At 41.0% G+C, this 15314-nt stretch overlaps 1 protein-coding gene and 1 pseudogene across 1 annotated transcript in view; one reads left to right on the forward strand and one right to left on the reverse strand.

The window, feature by feature from the left end:
* Positions 1-15314, forward strand: part of LOC113019578 (protein NLRC3-like) — a 576297-nt pseudogene that overhangs the window by 208608 nt on the left and 352375 nt on the right.
* The window catches only part of LOC113019581 (NACHT, LRR and PYD domains-containing protein 12-like), a 54323-nt gene that overhangs the window by 31331 nt on the left and 7678 nt on the right, over positions 1-15314 (reverse strand). The window contains exons 4-9 of the mRNA XM_026163355.1: positions 14744-14822; positions 14378-14582; positions 12441-14238; positions 10863-11036; positions 10441-10614; positions 10140-10181 (exon numbers count right to left, since the gene is read on the reverse strand). Coding sequence (XP_026019140.1) covers positions 10140-10181; positions 10441-10614; positions 10863-11036; positions 12441-14238; positions 14378-14582; positions 14744-14822 — 2472 coding nt within the window. The remainder of the gene's footprint in view (positions 1-10139; positions 10182-10440; positions 10615-10862; positions 11037-12440; positions 14239-14377; positions 14583-14743; positions 14823-15314) is intronic.

Genomic DNA, 15314 nt, shown 5'->3' on the forward strand with positions numbered 1-15314 from the left:
ACACCGAAACGTAACATGGCTGCAGCCATGACTGATGGCCTCTAGTTCGCACTGGAGCTGGTGAAGTGGCAGGGGTGAGAATCCGCTCTTCATTCTTTTTTTTTGCCTGTCCCGTTTGGCTCTTTTGCCATCAGAATTATTGTCTAAAGGTGAAGAAAGATGCCCAACGGTTTTACTTTACCAAATAGACCAGCCCAGCCTTGCCGTAATGGTCCATTTGATTCACCTTTTATTGTTTATTTTATTTTATTTTCACTTGCTAAATACGGGACAGACTTGGCTGGGGAGAAGAAAGCGGAGAAAGAAAGAGGGAAAGAAAAACAGAAGGGAAGAGGGATGGGGATAAAGGGTAAAAAACAAAAACCAACAAAATAAGCCGACAAAAAATGCATATATCAATCACCTGGATCACCTGTTGAGAAAGAAAAAAGAGAAAACAAGCAGAAGAAAAAAAAAAGAGCAACATAATAAACAACATCACGATGATCTATGGGGATATAACAGTAAATACTAAACATTGAACATTATTGTGCAGCAAGTAAGATCGACAGCGCACAGTGTGCTTTGAGGTAGGAGCCAAAAAGGGTGGTTTGTGTTTGTGAGCACCCGTGTGTACACCTGTGAGCATGAACACGCTTGTTTTTAAAAGGTTCCTTCATGTAATGATCTGCTAGAGGGTGTGGGGGGGCCACAGCCCCGTCCTCCAGAGCATGAAGCAGGTATGGAGGAGATCAAAACTCCAGACATATCCAGATATCATAATGCATGTGAGTCAAAGGAGCTTGCAAAGAAAAGCGTCTGGACTTCTTTAAGTTACTTGAAGACGTTTCACCTCTCATCCGAGAAGCTTCTTCAGTTCTAAGGTCAAATGGTAGAGAGTCCCAGATATAAACCTAGTGGGAGTAACCCCCCACAGAGAGACAAAAGGACCCCCTGATGATCCTCTAATCGCCTGAGCCAAGGTGTGAAACTGGGTGTAGGTCCCAATCAGCCAGAGTTTCGGGTGAGTTCATTGTGAAACCTGGCCCCACCTTATCATGCGAATTCCTGAGATCAGATGGCCCAGGATGTGAGTGGGCGTTAAGGCGTCTGGGAAGGGATCTCAAAACTGGATTATAGATGGCAGAGAGTTGGTGTCGTAAACCCCGCCTCTGTTCAAAGATGGTCGCTCACAGTGGACATAGATGGCTTCTTTCACTCCTCTTTCAAACCATCTGTCCTCTCTTTCCAAAATGTGAACATTGGCATCCTCGAAAGAGTGTCCTTTATCCTTAAGATGCAGATGGACTGCTGAGTCTTGTCCTGTGGAGGTGGCTCTTCTATGTTGTGCCATGCGCTTGTGAAGTGGCTGTTTGGTCTCTCCAATGTAGAGGTCTGGGCATTCCTCGCTGCACTGTACAGCATACACCACATTGTTAAGTCTGTGTTTTGGTTCACCCGAAAGACAAAATGCCAGATATGGTGAGGGAGGGCAGAGTTGAGGCATGTCTCCTGAAGTCCACTGTCATCTCTACAGTTTTAAGAGTGTTCAGCTCCAGATTGTGCTGACTGCACCAGAGTACCAGCCGCTGAACAAAAAGCCAAACTAAAGTCCACAAACAGTCCTGTTTGTAATGTTTGTGTTATTGTCTAATGTTAATGGTGGCCTATAATGTCCTTCAGATGGGCTGACACCAGTCGTTCGAAGGATTTCATGACCACAGACGTCAAGGCGACAGGTCTGTAGTCATTCATTCCTGTTATGGTGTGTTTCTTGGTAATAGGGATGGTGGTAGAGCGTTTGAAGCAGGAGGGAACTTCACACAGCTCCAGGGATCTGTTGAAGATGCGAGTATTTTTAATGTGTTCGGGAGCAGAAGACAGTAGAAAGAAATTTTATTTTAAGCATCAGCTAGCTAGGACTACACAAAGATGAATGAGTCCAACAGTTAGGGGTATACGACTGTGGAACTCTCTTTATTATAATTTAAAGAATTGTATAAATTTACATTGTTTTAAAAAGTGTTACATGTCTAAAACGATAACCCAACATGGAGAATGTGAATGAAATTAATTGAAAAAGGATCCATTATTTATTTTTATTTTTTACTTCATTAATTTTATTTACTTGTCTTTTCTCCTTGTTACTATGTGGAGTGGTATATTCTGATTGTAAATTTGTTGTTTGGTTTGAGTTAGGACTGGAGATAAATGTTAATGTTGGTTTGTTCCTTGACTTTTGGTGCACACTTGCAATATAAGTTGGATTGTAGATAGGGCCAGGGTTTAAAAAGAATATATTCTTCTTCCTGCTCCTTTTCACACATGGTTGCAGTGCTTTACTGATAGAAAGTGTAGTTGGTTTGTCTGAAAGAACTAACTGTGGAAACTGTTGTACCAAGTGTGAAATAAATAAGTAAATGAAATGAAATGAAAAGGATATGGCCGGCCAGTTGGAGCCTTTTGCGTGCAACGATGTTGTGAAGTTTAACTGTGCCACTCCTTCGCAGGATCTCCTCGTTGGTGACGTGGTCGGTGTAGCAGATCCTAAGAATCTGGCGAAGACATAGTTGCTGAAAGACGTCAAGCTTGGTGTTGATGCAGGCCGACACCTTCCAAGTCTTGCTGGCATAAATGGCAGTTGGGATCACGATTGAATTAAGCAAATGGAGTTTGATCTTGAGGAAGATGGTGGGGGAGGACGAGATCCTGTTCATCCTCTGAAATACTGCAGCTGCCTTTTCACTGTGGCATTTGACGTCCACCTCCGCATCGCCGTCATGGGAAATCACGCTACCGAGGTAGGTGAATTTCTCAGATTCTTCTAGCTGCTGTGTCCCGATGTAGAGCCCAATCATAAGTTGGGATGTTCACCTGCAACATTATTGTGTGTGAATAGACATGAGAAGACTGTCTGAGGCTGTGTCCTAATTCAGCGACCACACGCTTCGGATTACGCTCAGTTCGCGTACTACGTACGGCATGTATTAGAAAGTACGAGAAGTGTGGAAGTGAGAGGCTTGTGAAATGGGGCAATCTAGCCTTCGTCGCGCTGCTCAGGTTGCCTAGCAACCATGGATCTAACCGCAAGAAACGTTTCATACAGCATTGTTTGACAAAAATGAAGGAGAAAAAATGTTTTGTTCATTCATTTTTTTTCATGACATCACTTTAATTGGTTGAGTATCTGCGGCTAAGATCACGGGACTGTAAAAACATGATTGTTGGGCCTCATTTCTGTACTGAACAGTCATTTTAAGAGTAGGTAGCAAATAACAATTAGCTAATGCTATCCATGAGACTAAAGTCATCTCACTTTGGTAACGTAAATATGGCTAATATTGTAGTTAGTATTATATTTATCAGCAGTGAGCTTGAACTCTGTGTCAAATAAGCTTCAGTAAAGAGTCAAGTTGCAGTTATTTATATTTCCTATAAACTTAAGTCTTCACTCAAAGACAAGTATATTTAACAGTCAATATATAGATGTATCATATATAAGAGACAAATATTGTTCTTTTATTATGTTGGCATTGCTAAACTTGGCTCAATGCTTACATATATGTGTAAAAAGCAAATGTACAAGCTGTGATAACTGTTTCTGATAGAATGGAGAGTAGACTGATATATTAAATATTCCTTTATTGGGTGAGAAAATCAGACCATGTCATAACTGCTTTAAGGCATACAGAATAGATATCAGAGCCTTAAACAGGCTGACTTCTGCTAAAATGGGTCAAACTGGGCACAAAGTATACAAACACATAACATCCTCGTAGAATATACAGGGAGTGCAGAATTATTAGGCAAGTTGTATTTTTGAGGAATAATTTTATTATTGAACAACAACCATGTTCTCAATGAACCCAAAAAAACTCATTAATATCAAAGCTGAATGTTTTTGGAAGTAGTTTTTAGTTTGTTTTTAGTTTTAGCTATTTTAGGGGGATATCTGTGTGTGCAGGTGACTATTACACACATAAACACATGTTCATACTTTTATTCCACAATCAGAGAGAAAGAAACAGAGAGAGTGCAGGACAGACAGACAGGTGACAGTCTCAGCTGTACACACTGCTACACAACAGCACCAGAGAAGCAGGATTTAGTGTTTGTGTTATTACGAGTGTAAACAAGAAGAGTTCCAGATGGTACAGTGGACACATGTGTGACTGCTGTGATTAAAGCATCTTTCTTTCAGCTTAACGAGTGAACCGTCAGCTCGTTCAAACACACGTTAAAGTCCGTTTGGCTCGACACCACCGAACAGAGGCAGCAATATAACATAGCTAACATTAACATTGCAGTGAATCCTGCTTGTGCCGTGATATTCAGGACTGCAAACCGAGCAGCATCACTGACTTTCAGCTTGTTGTGTTTGTGGATATATGACTGACTTTAATTATCCACAAAATCATCACATTCTCTGTAAGATTAAAGTCAACTATTGTACGGTGTATATTTTACAGTAAAGACTTTAAAACCAAGTTAATGCTGAAAGCACAAACATCAACAATGTCACATAACTTTGCCGACATGCGGCCAACGGTAATGTTTTAATGTTCTTCATTATTAAACATTCGCACATAAATAAGTGACATTTTTCAGTACTTACTTTTGAAAGTCTACTCTTCAGCAGCGCCGCTTCAGCTGTCTGCCATATTTTTCGGCAAAATTATCCACACCTGCAACCGCACCACAAATTTGAAGAAAATGACGCCGCATTTGGAGTACACATTTGGACAGTAGCGATCCTAGCCTGTTTGGCGCCCTGGGCTAACACTCCCTCTAGTGAGGGAGGCTTTCAAACATCTCTGAATATATTTGATACATACTGTAGATGTACTTTAGAGTTAGATATCACAGTTTGTCACTCATAAATACAGTCTGTGAGCAGCTATTAGTTAAAATAGCTTTCTAGAAATACTAATTTCTTCAGCAGCCTCAGGAACTATATCCTCCTCTAGGTCTTCTTTATGACGGGCATTCAGCACCACTTTGTTGCGTCTGCACTGGACACCAGACGTTCAAACTCTGCAAACTTAATTAGCTTGACAGACTGGTGGTTGGAGGAGCAGCAGTTGGTGTACAGGGAGAAGAGCAGAGAAAGAACAAAACCCTGAACGAAGCCGGTGCTGATGGTCCGGGATTCCAAGACATTCTTCCCCATCCTCACATGTTTCCTATCCGTCAGGACAGGAAGCCACATGGAGATCATCAGAGTTACATCAGGGCTGTATGAATCTGATCAATATATAAATTCATGTTCCTTTCATTGGCTCAGTTTTTAAAGCAGCTGTTTTTATGGAATGACAGAAACATGAGAGATGCTCAATCTCTTTAATATTTTATACACTGAGTACTATTGGATGTCCACTTATTCAGCCGAGATAGAAAAATTACATTAAGAAAGAGAAATCAAACATTTGCATTCACTTTAATGTGCTCAGGACATGCTTGTTGAACACGGAAATGTAAAGGTTGTGAACGGAGCTTCAGAGAGACACAGGTTTTTCACAGCGAGTTTTAGTTAGCGGAAAAATAAAAATAAGATGGCGATCCAGGAATGATTGTACCTTCCATCTTAAACCTCCTAAGATCCAAATTCTTCCATCACATACATTTTTAATTTCACTTTGATATTTGGGCTGATTGTTTTAACATTCATTGGGTCCCGAAGAATCACCAGTTTTTGTTTTTACCTGATTTTTGTTTCTAGGAAAAACGAGAGAGCCACATATGAGGATACTTTTACATTTTGATAACATAGAGCCAGTATAATGTCCTTGTGAGTGGATATTAGGCCGTTGAGGAGCAAAATGTAATATTTTGGTCAAGACAACCAAAAATGTGATGTCCAAATATATGGATGCCAGGTCCTAGGAGGTTAAGGGACTTTACAGTTTACAAGGAATCATTTGGAACAGTTCAAAACATCAACCGATTGACTCCATGAATCTGACAACGTGTTTCTCAGTCAAAGAGACAGACATGTACAGACTGAACTATCTGTTCAACAATCAGAGTGTTTCCCTAACAGGAGGGAGTGCACACAGAGACATCGAACCTCCAGACCAGACTCTAAACCCAGGATAAAGAGGTTCAGTGAATGTGGTGTTGAAGGTGTGGAGGTGGATCAGAGTGTCAGAGGAGATACCGTAGAAGGACAGAGTGCCAGCAGGACAGTCCACATACACTGCTACTCTGTTAGAGACAGAGGAGGAGGAGGAGGAGATGGATGTTTGTCTGTTATTGTGCCAGACAGAACGAGGACGATCATCGGAGCACAACAAACTCCAGGAATGATCATTCCTTCCAAACAAACAGTTAGAGCTTCGTCCTTTCTTTCTGATTCTTCTGTAACTCACTGATATCTCAACTCTTCCTCTCCATTCAACCTCCCAGTAACAGCGACCAATCAAACCATCTCTACACAGCAGCTGAGGATAAAGATCAAATCTGTCTGGATGATCAGGATATGACTGAACCGCCTTCACATATGTCATCTTCCTGTTGTTGTCAGACATTTTGAGGTTTGTGTGTACTGTGTTTGTGTCGATTGTGAGTTGACAGGAATCTGATGGAGAGAACAAACACAATCCAGCTGCAGTTATTGATCCATCATCTGTTCATTGACTGACAGTTTGATGATGACTCATGACATCAGAGATGTGAATGAGTGATGTGACAGTTTGAAGATGGTTAAATGAGTGCTGCTGTGTTTTTATGAACCACATTAAAAACCTACTTACACTTCCTCAGACCTGGTCTCAACCACTGGACTCCAGCAGGCTCCACTCTGGAAAAAAAGAGGGGCGAGACCAGCACAGTTCTCTTTCAGCATGCACACATGGACATTACATGGTATCCATACATGCATCAAACTGCTGAGGATTTCGAATGATCCTGGATCGGTCAGTACCCCACTGTATTGAATGAAATATGACTGATTCCAAGTATCGTGTGTAAAAAAAAATTTTTTTAAAAAGTAAGTATCTTTCTTTACTCGGTTATTTACACTAAAGAATGTGATAACCTAAACATTAAAGTTCATCACAGGCCCACACACTGAGATTAGTACTTACTCCTTGACTCTCACCATTCTCTGGAACACAAATTTGGGGTGATCGGGACCAGTGATGGGAATACCAATGTTAAATTGTGGCATTACTAAACCCTAGTGTGGGCTTAGGTCAGGTTACCTGACATCACTTCAAAAAAACTTTAGGAAGGACATATCACAGTTCTGGATCGGTGACCCAGTATTATGGGTTTTTGGATCATTATTATTATCATCATTATTATTATTATTGATCTTGGATTTTTACCTAGGGTTTGGGTTCTGTTTTGTATTTCTTGCTCTCCAGTTCTTCTTGGTTTGCAATTTCTTGTTCTTAGGTTTTGGTAACTATGTCCTTGTGTTTAGTGTAGGTTTAGTTCAGTGTCAAGTTTTTGCATGTCGTGTTTCAGTTTTTACTTTGCACGTCAGTTTCTCATGTCTTGGTTTCTAGTTTCTAGTCTAATTAGTTTTCTGTTCTTTTTGCTGACCAGCATTAAAAGTTGAGTTTTGAGATACATTTTGGGTCTTTCTTTTCTGCCTTCTGCACACAGACCATGACAGGCCAGTCGCTTTCTTTCCAGGCTCCTTAAAATGGTTAAGAGCATATATTTTGATTCTGATTCTCTGTTAGTTCAATAAAACTTTGATTCAATTTTATCTGCCGTATTTTTTGCACTATGAGGCGCACTTAAAATCCTTTAATGATCTCAAAAATCGACAGCGCGCCTTATGTATGAACTCTGGTTGTGCTTACTGACCTCGAACTGAATTTGTGTGGTACACGGCATGCAGAAATCTGTCAAAAAATGTTCTAGTACAACTTTGGTAAGCTATGAAGGCACACTGCTTGATGGACTGCCAAAGCATTACAGCTACTGTAGTCAGGAGTCTTGCGGAGTAATCTGGGTCAAAAAATCCATCTCCTTCAGGTCCCAAAGGCAAATGAACACTGTGGCATCACTGAGAGTTAAAAATTGTCTAAATTCTTTCATAGTTAATAAAATGATCAGTGTTGCTGCTTTACTAAGTGTAACAACTAAGTTTAACATCCAGGAATCCATGAAAACATAATTTATGAAATTTAATGGAGTTACAAGTTAGCAGGAAGTTAGTTTCGACCTAAACATGACATAATATGTTCTGACTGAGAGATTTCTGAAAAAATTAAAAAATACAGCTCTGCCCATGGCACAAATACAGTAATATAGTGTATTCTGTTAATTGCTTGGAGGACTGCCGCACACTCCTTCAGCTTGGGCTTCGGGGATTGTGACAATTAGTATAACTCAGTGATGTTGATTCAGTTTATTAAGTCTAGTTACATCTGTAACCCTCAACCTGCTGCCCCAGCACGCAACATCATGGGTCAACCACCACATGGGGGGTGGCTGTAGATCAGGAGGTAGAGAAGGTCATGTGCTGATCGGAAGGTTGGTGGTTTGATCCCTGACTCCCCCAGTCTGCATGCCAAGTCTCCTTGGGCAAGATACTTACCCCCACCTACTTTCTGATACACCCATTGAAGTATGAATGTGTATGAATGTGAATGTTAGAAAGAACTGGCAAGTATACAAAACAGTGCTTGTGTGAATGGGTGAATGTGGTGTGTTGTATAAAGCGCTTTGAGTACTCCAGGAGAGTAGAAAAGCACTATACAAGAATCAGGTAATGGTAATTTACCATTTACGATTTGCTGGCCAACCTGAATAACACTCGGAAGTGCAGTCACAAGATTACCAAGCTGGACAGCGGGAACCCAATCCCTGCCCCACAAATGAAGAATCTTCAAGTGGTGTTTACATCCTGCCCCACGGCTGCAGAACAACAGGTGAGTTTACCCTGTCTTCTGCTGTCTCGGAGGCTGTCTGAAAGCTGGGAAGCGTATTTTAATTGGGGCCCCTAATTGGGAAAAACTTCCTTTTAACAGGAAGAAACCTCCGGCAGAACTGGGCTCAGGGAGGGGTGACCATTTGCCGCAACTATTTGGGGTGAGCATAGGAAGACAGGACAAAAGACATACTGTGGAAGAGAGCCAGAAATTAATAACAAGTATGATTCAGTGCAGATAGGTCTGTTCACACATAATGAGTGAGAAAGGTGACTAAAGAAGAAATACTCAGTGCATCATGGGAATCCCCCAGCAGCCTACACCTATTGCAGAATTACTAAGGGAGGATTAAAGGTTACCTGATCCAGACCTAACCATAGAACAGCACCAAGCAGGACAGACAAAGAGTGGTGCGCTCAGCCGAACGCATCATTTGATCAGAGCTTCCTGACCTGCTGTCCATCTACACCAAGTGGTGCAAGAACAAAGCCAGGAAGATTATCATGGACCTCTCCCATCCCAACAGTGGACTCTTCTCACTGTTGAGGTCTGGGAAGTGCTTCCGCTCCCTTCAGGCCAAACCAGAGAGAATGAGGAGGAGCTTCTTCCCCCAGGATATTCAGGCCCTGAACCAGGTGTAGGACTGGAGTTGCATACAATACGTCACTGCACGCACTCTGTTTATTTGCTCACTTCTTATAATTTCTCTCTTAAATTGTTATTTGCACATAATTTTTTAATTTAAATTTCTAAATTTTGTCATAATTTGTAAATCTGCAAATCTGTAAATTCTTCACTGTTGTTTAATGGTTGTGGTTTGCACAGCAGTAAGCATTTCACCACATGTCGTACTGTGTATGTTTGTGTGTGTGACAAATTAAATTTTAAAATTTGCAGTTGTCTGCAAAATTATCCATACATAACTAGTAGATTTTTTCAGTGTCAACCATGTGCATGGAATAGTAAGGCAAAATAATAAGGCAAAATAGTGAATAAATAAATTACTATTATTATGTCAAATGATCTAATTTAATAATGTTATTTAATAACAAAATAAAATAAAAATAGACATTTAGCAAGATTGATATTTACAGTTTCTCCTCATTATCTTTAACTGTTGTTGGTCATTTTTTAAAAGAAAAATAATCTTGATCTGACCTGATAATTGTTGAGTTTGGAGTCTTCAGTATGTTCAATGCTGAATCCTGCAGGTTGTTGTTACTCAGATCAAGCTCTCTGAGACTAGATGATTGTGTGCGGATAACTAAGTACAGAGCTTCACAGCTTGAATCTGACAGGTTACAGCCATTTAGCCTAAAAAAATTTTTAAACAGAAATAAAAAAAAAAACCCCACTGGTGTTAAAGTACATTTACAGTGCAACTAGATTTGGCAATATTAAATGTTTTTCCTGTTGATTCATCAATTCTGTCTTAATCATTTAGCCACATTAGCCATGTTAGATTTTTGAATAAAAAACACAAAGATAGAAAAGCACATGGATAAAGTTCAGCCTCTTGGTGATATTTTTTTCCTGAATCGTTGACAAAAATGTAAATATCACTTGATCTGACCTTAGAATTTCCAGTTTGCAGTGTTGATTTGCTACTCCAACACACAGAAGTTTCACTCCTGAATCCTGTAGGTCATTATTACTCAGGTCCAACTCTCTCAGACAAGAGGACTGGGAGCTCACAACTGAGGACAGATCTTCACAGCTTGTCTCTGTCAGGTTACAGTCAGTAAGTCTGAAAATTATGAACGCAAAGACAAATAACACAGTCATTAATATGTATTCATTTTGCAACAAGGAGTCACTAGATTTGGCAATATTTTTTTTCTGTTTGTTAATGAATTCTGACTTGAGTATTAGTTAGAAATTTAAAATTTTTACTAAGATCACAAAGACACAAAAGCACACGGATAAATTTAGCTTCCTCGTATTTTTTTTTTTCTAACAATCACTGACAAAAAATTAAACATCACTTGATCTGACCTTAGTGTTTCTATTTTGCAGTGTTGACTTGCGACTCCAACACACAGAACCTTCACTCCTGAATCCTTTAGGTCATTGTTGCTCAGGTCCAGCTGTCTCAGATTAGAGGACTGAGAGCTCACAACTGAGGACAGAGTTTCACAGCTTCTCTCTGAGAGGTTACAGCCACTCAGTCTGATAAGACAATAATAGGAAACAAGACAAAATCATTCGTTTTTCTGAGAGATATCAGAGGATTTATTTATAGCGATAGCTTCGGGTAGGGTTGATCGGCACAGCTTCAACTCAGTCATTCTTAAATAACCTCCTATTGATTCATACAATGAGGAGCAGCCTCAGCCATACCAGATTAGAATCTGAAAAACCAATGAAACACAAGTTTCCATCGTACACATTTGCTGTGCCATGCTATTCAACTCAGAATTACACAAAGTGCAAAGCACTTAAGCTTTTCAACCCCACTGCCCCTTGTACAAGGGGTGAGCATTCCATTTCTCACTTGCTTTTTATGCAACATTCTACCATTTGTAAAAAGCTGTTGTCTGGTGTTGGTTTTTTTGTTTTTTCCAAAACCAACCTTTGACAAGAAAGCCTAATTTCTCAGATGCAATACTAAATACCAGCCAAAAGAAGAAAAAAAAAAACCAAAAAACTTTTTTGGGTTTTATATTTTTTTGGGTCTGACTTCGTGATTGCAAAGAAATATTCAATATGATTTGGCAATGTGTCTGCTATGCACTGAGATAGACTGGTGACACGTCCAGGGTGTACCTTGCCTCTCGCCCTATGGTTGCTGGGATAGGCTCCAGTTCGCAGTTTGTGAGCAAAGTACTCTAATAGGATGATGGCACTAAAAGGACATTAAGATAAAATGGGGCCTAATTATTCAAGACCTTGTATGTGAGGAGCAGGATTTTAAATTGTGGATTTAACAGGGAGACAATGAAGAGAACCCAATAGAGGAGAAATCTGCTCTCTCTTTCTAGTCCTAAGTACTCTTGCTGCAGCACTTTGGATTAATTGAAAGCTTTTTTGAGTTTTTTGAGATGCTGATAATAACAAATCGCAGTAGTCTAGGATAGAACCCAAGACATGCTTGGGTTTGGGAACGGATGGCCCGTCTGGGGGTACTGATGGCTGGATCTGGGAATATAGATTATGTTTAGGAAGTGTGAGTGTGTGCACATTGTTGATTTTCGTCTGGCCTCATGCTGAGTGAGGCCATTTGTATGTGTGTGATTGCAGGTGGGAAGGCATGCTTTTGTCTGTGTCTAAATCTCTTTTAGAACAATTCAGGCTCCCCCCAGGTTTGGGGGCCCAATTCTCCATGCCACACTCTCTGCAGTTGGTTTGTGGCCCTTCCCGCCAGTGCATAAGTGGTTTGATGTGAGGGGCTTGGTTCTGGGGAGTAAATAAAAAAAAAATCCTAATAAAGGTCTAATAAAATTTGACATACATAATTCCGTTTGCTACACTGCCACCAGACACAACACACACACACACACACACGTTGCAGTTAAAGGGTAAAAGGCTATTAAACTGCAACTACTGTGTCTGCTACGGTGAAATACATCTTACAGAGCTCTGTTGGAGGCTTGTACCACTGGAAGCAGCCTCTGAAAAGCCTCCTCTGAAGCAGAGTACTTCTTCAGGTCAAACGCTTCCAGTTCTTCGTCTGATGATAGTAAGATGAAGACCAGAGCTGACCACTGAGCAGGAGATGGTTTATCTGTGGAGAGACTTCCTGATCTCAGGGACTGTTGGATCTCCTCCACTAGAGAACGATCATTCAGTTCATTGAGACAGTGGAGCAGATTAATGCTTTTCTCTGCAGACAGATTCTCATTAAGCTTCTTCTTGATGTACTGGACTGTTTCCTGATTGGTTTCTGAAATACATCCTGTCTCTGTCAATAGGCCTCGTAGGAGCTTCTGATTGGTCTGCAGTGAAAGACCCAGAAGGAAGCGCAGGAACAAGTCCAGGTTTCCATTTGAACTCTGTAAGGCCTTGTCCACAGCAGTCTGGTAGAACAGAGTCCCTGCAGAGTCTTTTGTTTCAGAATTCTGGGATGTTGTTTGTTGTTCTTCCAGCAGATTGAGTCCAGAGTTGATGAAGGTCAGATGGACATGAAGAGCAGCCAGAAACTCCTGAACACTCAGATGGATGAAGCAGAACACCTTGTCCTGGTACAATCCTCTCTCCTCTTTAAAGATCTGTGTGAACACTCCTGAGTACACTGAGGCTGCTCTGATATCGATGCCACACTCTGTCAGGTCTGATTCATAGAAGATGAGGTTTCCTGTCTGCAGCTGATCAAAGGCCAGTTTTCCCAGAGACTCAATCATCTTTCTGCTCTCCAGACTCCAGTGTGGATCTAGCTCAGCTCCTCCATCATACTTAACCTTCTTCATTTTGGCCTGAACCACCAGGAAGTGGATGTACATCTCAGTCAGGGTCTTGGGCAGCTCTCCTACCGCTCTGGTTTTCAGCACATCCTCCAGAACTGTAGCAGTGATCCAGCAGAAGACTGGGATGTGGCACATGATGTGAAGGCTTCGTGATGTCTTGATGTGGGAGATGATCCTGCTGGCCTGCTCCTCATCTCTGAATCTCTTCCTGAAGTACTCCTCCTTCTGTGGGTCAGTGAACCCTCTGACCTCTGTCACCCTGCCAAGCCACTGTGGAGGGATCTGATTGGCTGCTGCAGGTCGTGTGGTTATCCAGAGATGAGCAGAGGGAAGCAGTTTCCCCCTGATCAGGTTTATCAGCAGCACATCCACTGAGGTGGACTTTCTAGGGTCAGTTAGGATTGTAGTTTTGTGGAAGTTCAGAGGAGGTCGACACTCATCCAGACCATCAAAGATGAACACAACCTGGAAGTCTTCAAAGCTGCAGATTCCTGCTTCTTTGGTTTCAGTAAAGAAGTGATGAACAAGTTCCACCAAGCTGAACTTTTCCTCTTTCAGCACATTCAGCTCTCTGAAAGTGAATGGAAATATGAACTGGATGTCCTGGTTGGCTTTGTCTTCAGCCCAGTCCAGGGTGTATTTCTGTGTTAAGACTGTTTTCCCGATGCCAGCCCATCCTTTTGTCAGCACTGTTCTGATTGGTTCATCTCTTCCAGGTGAGGCTTTAAAGATGTCCTCTTGTCTGATTGTTGTTTCTGGTCTGTCTGGTTTCCTGGATGCTGTTTCAATCTGTCTGACCTCATGTTCATCATTGACCTCTGCAGTCCCTCCCTCTGTGATGTAGAGCTCTGTGTAGATCTGATTCAGGAGGGTTGGGTTTCCTGCTTTAGCGATCCCCTCAAACACACACTGGAACTTCTTCTTCAGAGCAGATTTATGGTTAAGTTGACAAACTTCAGCCAGATGTTCTGAAAAATCAGCCAAAAAAAAAATATCAGTTCATTTTTTACAAATTCCAGATGACAGCTTTGTTTAAACCAATGTTATCCATCTCCTCAAAGACGAAAAAATGTTCTAGTTAATCAGGAGCTAGAGAAATCCTCTTACTGTTCTGCAGACAGTCAGCCAGCTCCTCCTGCTTCATTCTCCTTAAGAAGTCCACTGTGATCTTCACAAATCCCTCTATGCTGCTCCTCCTCTGCTCATCATCCTCCCGCTGACTCTCTATGCATTCTGGGTAATCTGGACTCAGAACCTTCCGCATCTTTTTCAGCTCGTTCTTCACAAAAGTGATGATGTTGTCCTCCAGCAGCTGGAACAGAATACATTATGAATGAGCCAATCAACTGAAATCATGGAGCCAAACATCAGATCCATGTTGGACACACTGACAATCCACTGGTCTACAAAGAGCATCATGGAGATGACTGTGAACAGAATAGATGTGAAAGTAGTTGTTGTACATGTACAGACCATAAATATGGAGTCCAGGTCTGTTTGATGCTTCTGGGCAGACTGACCACTGGGAACCTCCGAGCTCTCCTGATCCACTCTGTGGAGGAATCATGAAAAATTATTTCACATCAACTATGTCCCCAGAGAGACAAACAAAGTGGCAGACAGAAGTTTCTAGTGCACATTTTATCCCCAAAACATTATTAAAATTTGACACCATAGTTCGCTGCTCTTCCACCTTGCGAGCCAAGTGACTACTGACTAAAAGTTAGAGAGCAATGGCAACCATTTTGCCATCTTTTAAAAAAATAAATAAAACCCAAGTCCTTATTTGTTATTTTCTTAAGTTTTCTGTTCATGCTTGAGTTCTGATTTCTGCTACATTTTAATATCATTACAGTACTTCAACATGATGTTTGTTGTGTTATTTAATTTCTTTTTCTTTTTTAGTTCCTGTTGAGTTGGTGATGGTGTAATTTCCTATTTTGAGTTCATTACTTTCATGTGTAATTCTTCAGTGCTCATTGTCTTGACCTTTCGTGCTAGTCCATTGGTTCCCCTGTTCTTTGATTTTATGTTGCATCTTGTT

This window comes from Astatotilapia calliptera, chromosome 3, assembly GCF_900246225.1.
Source record: "Astatotilapia calliptera chromosome 3, fAstCal1.2, whole genome shotgun sequence".
Classification (NCBI taxonomy): Eukaryota; Metazoa; Chordata; class Actinopteri; order Cichliformes; family Cichlidae; genus Astatotilapia; species Astatotilapia calliptera.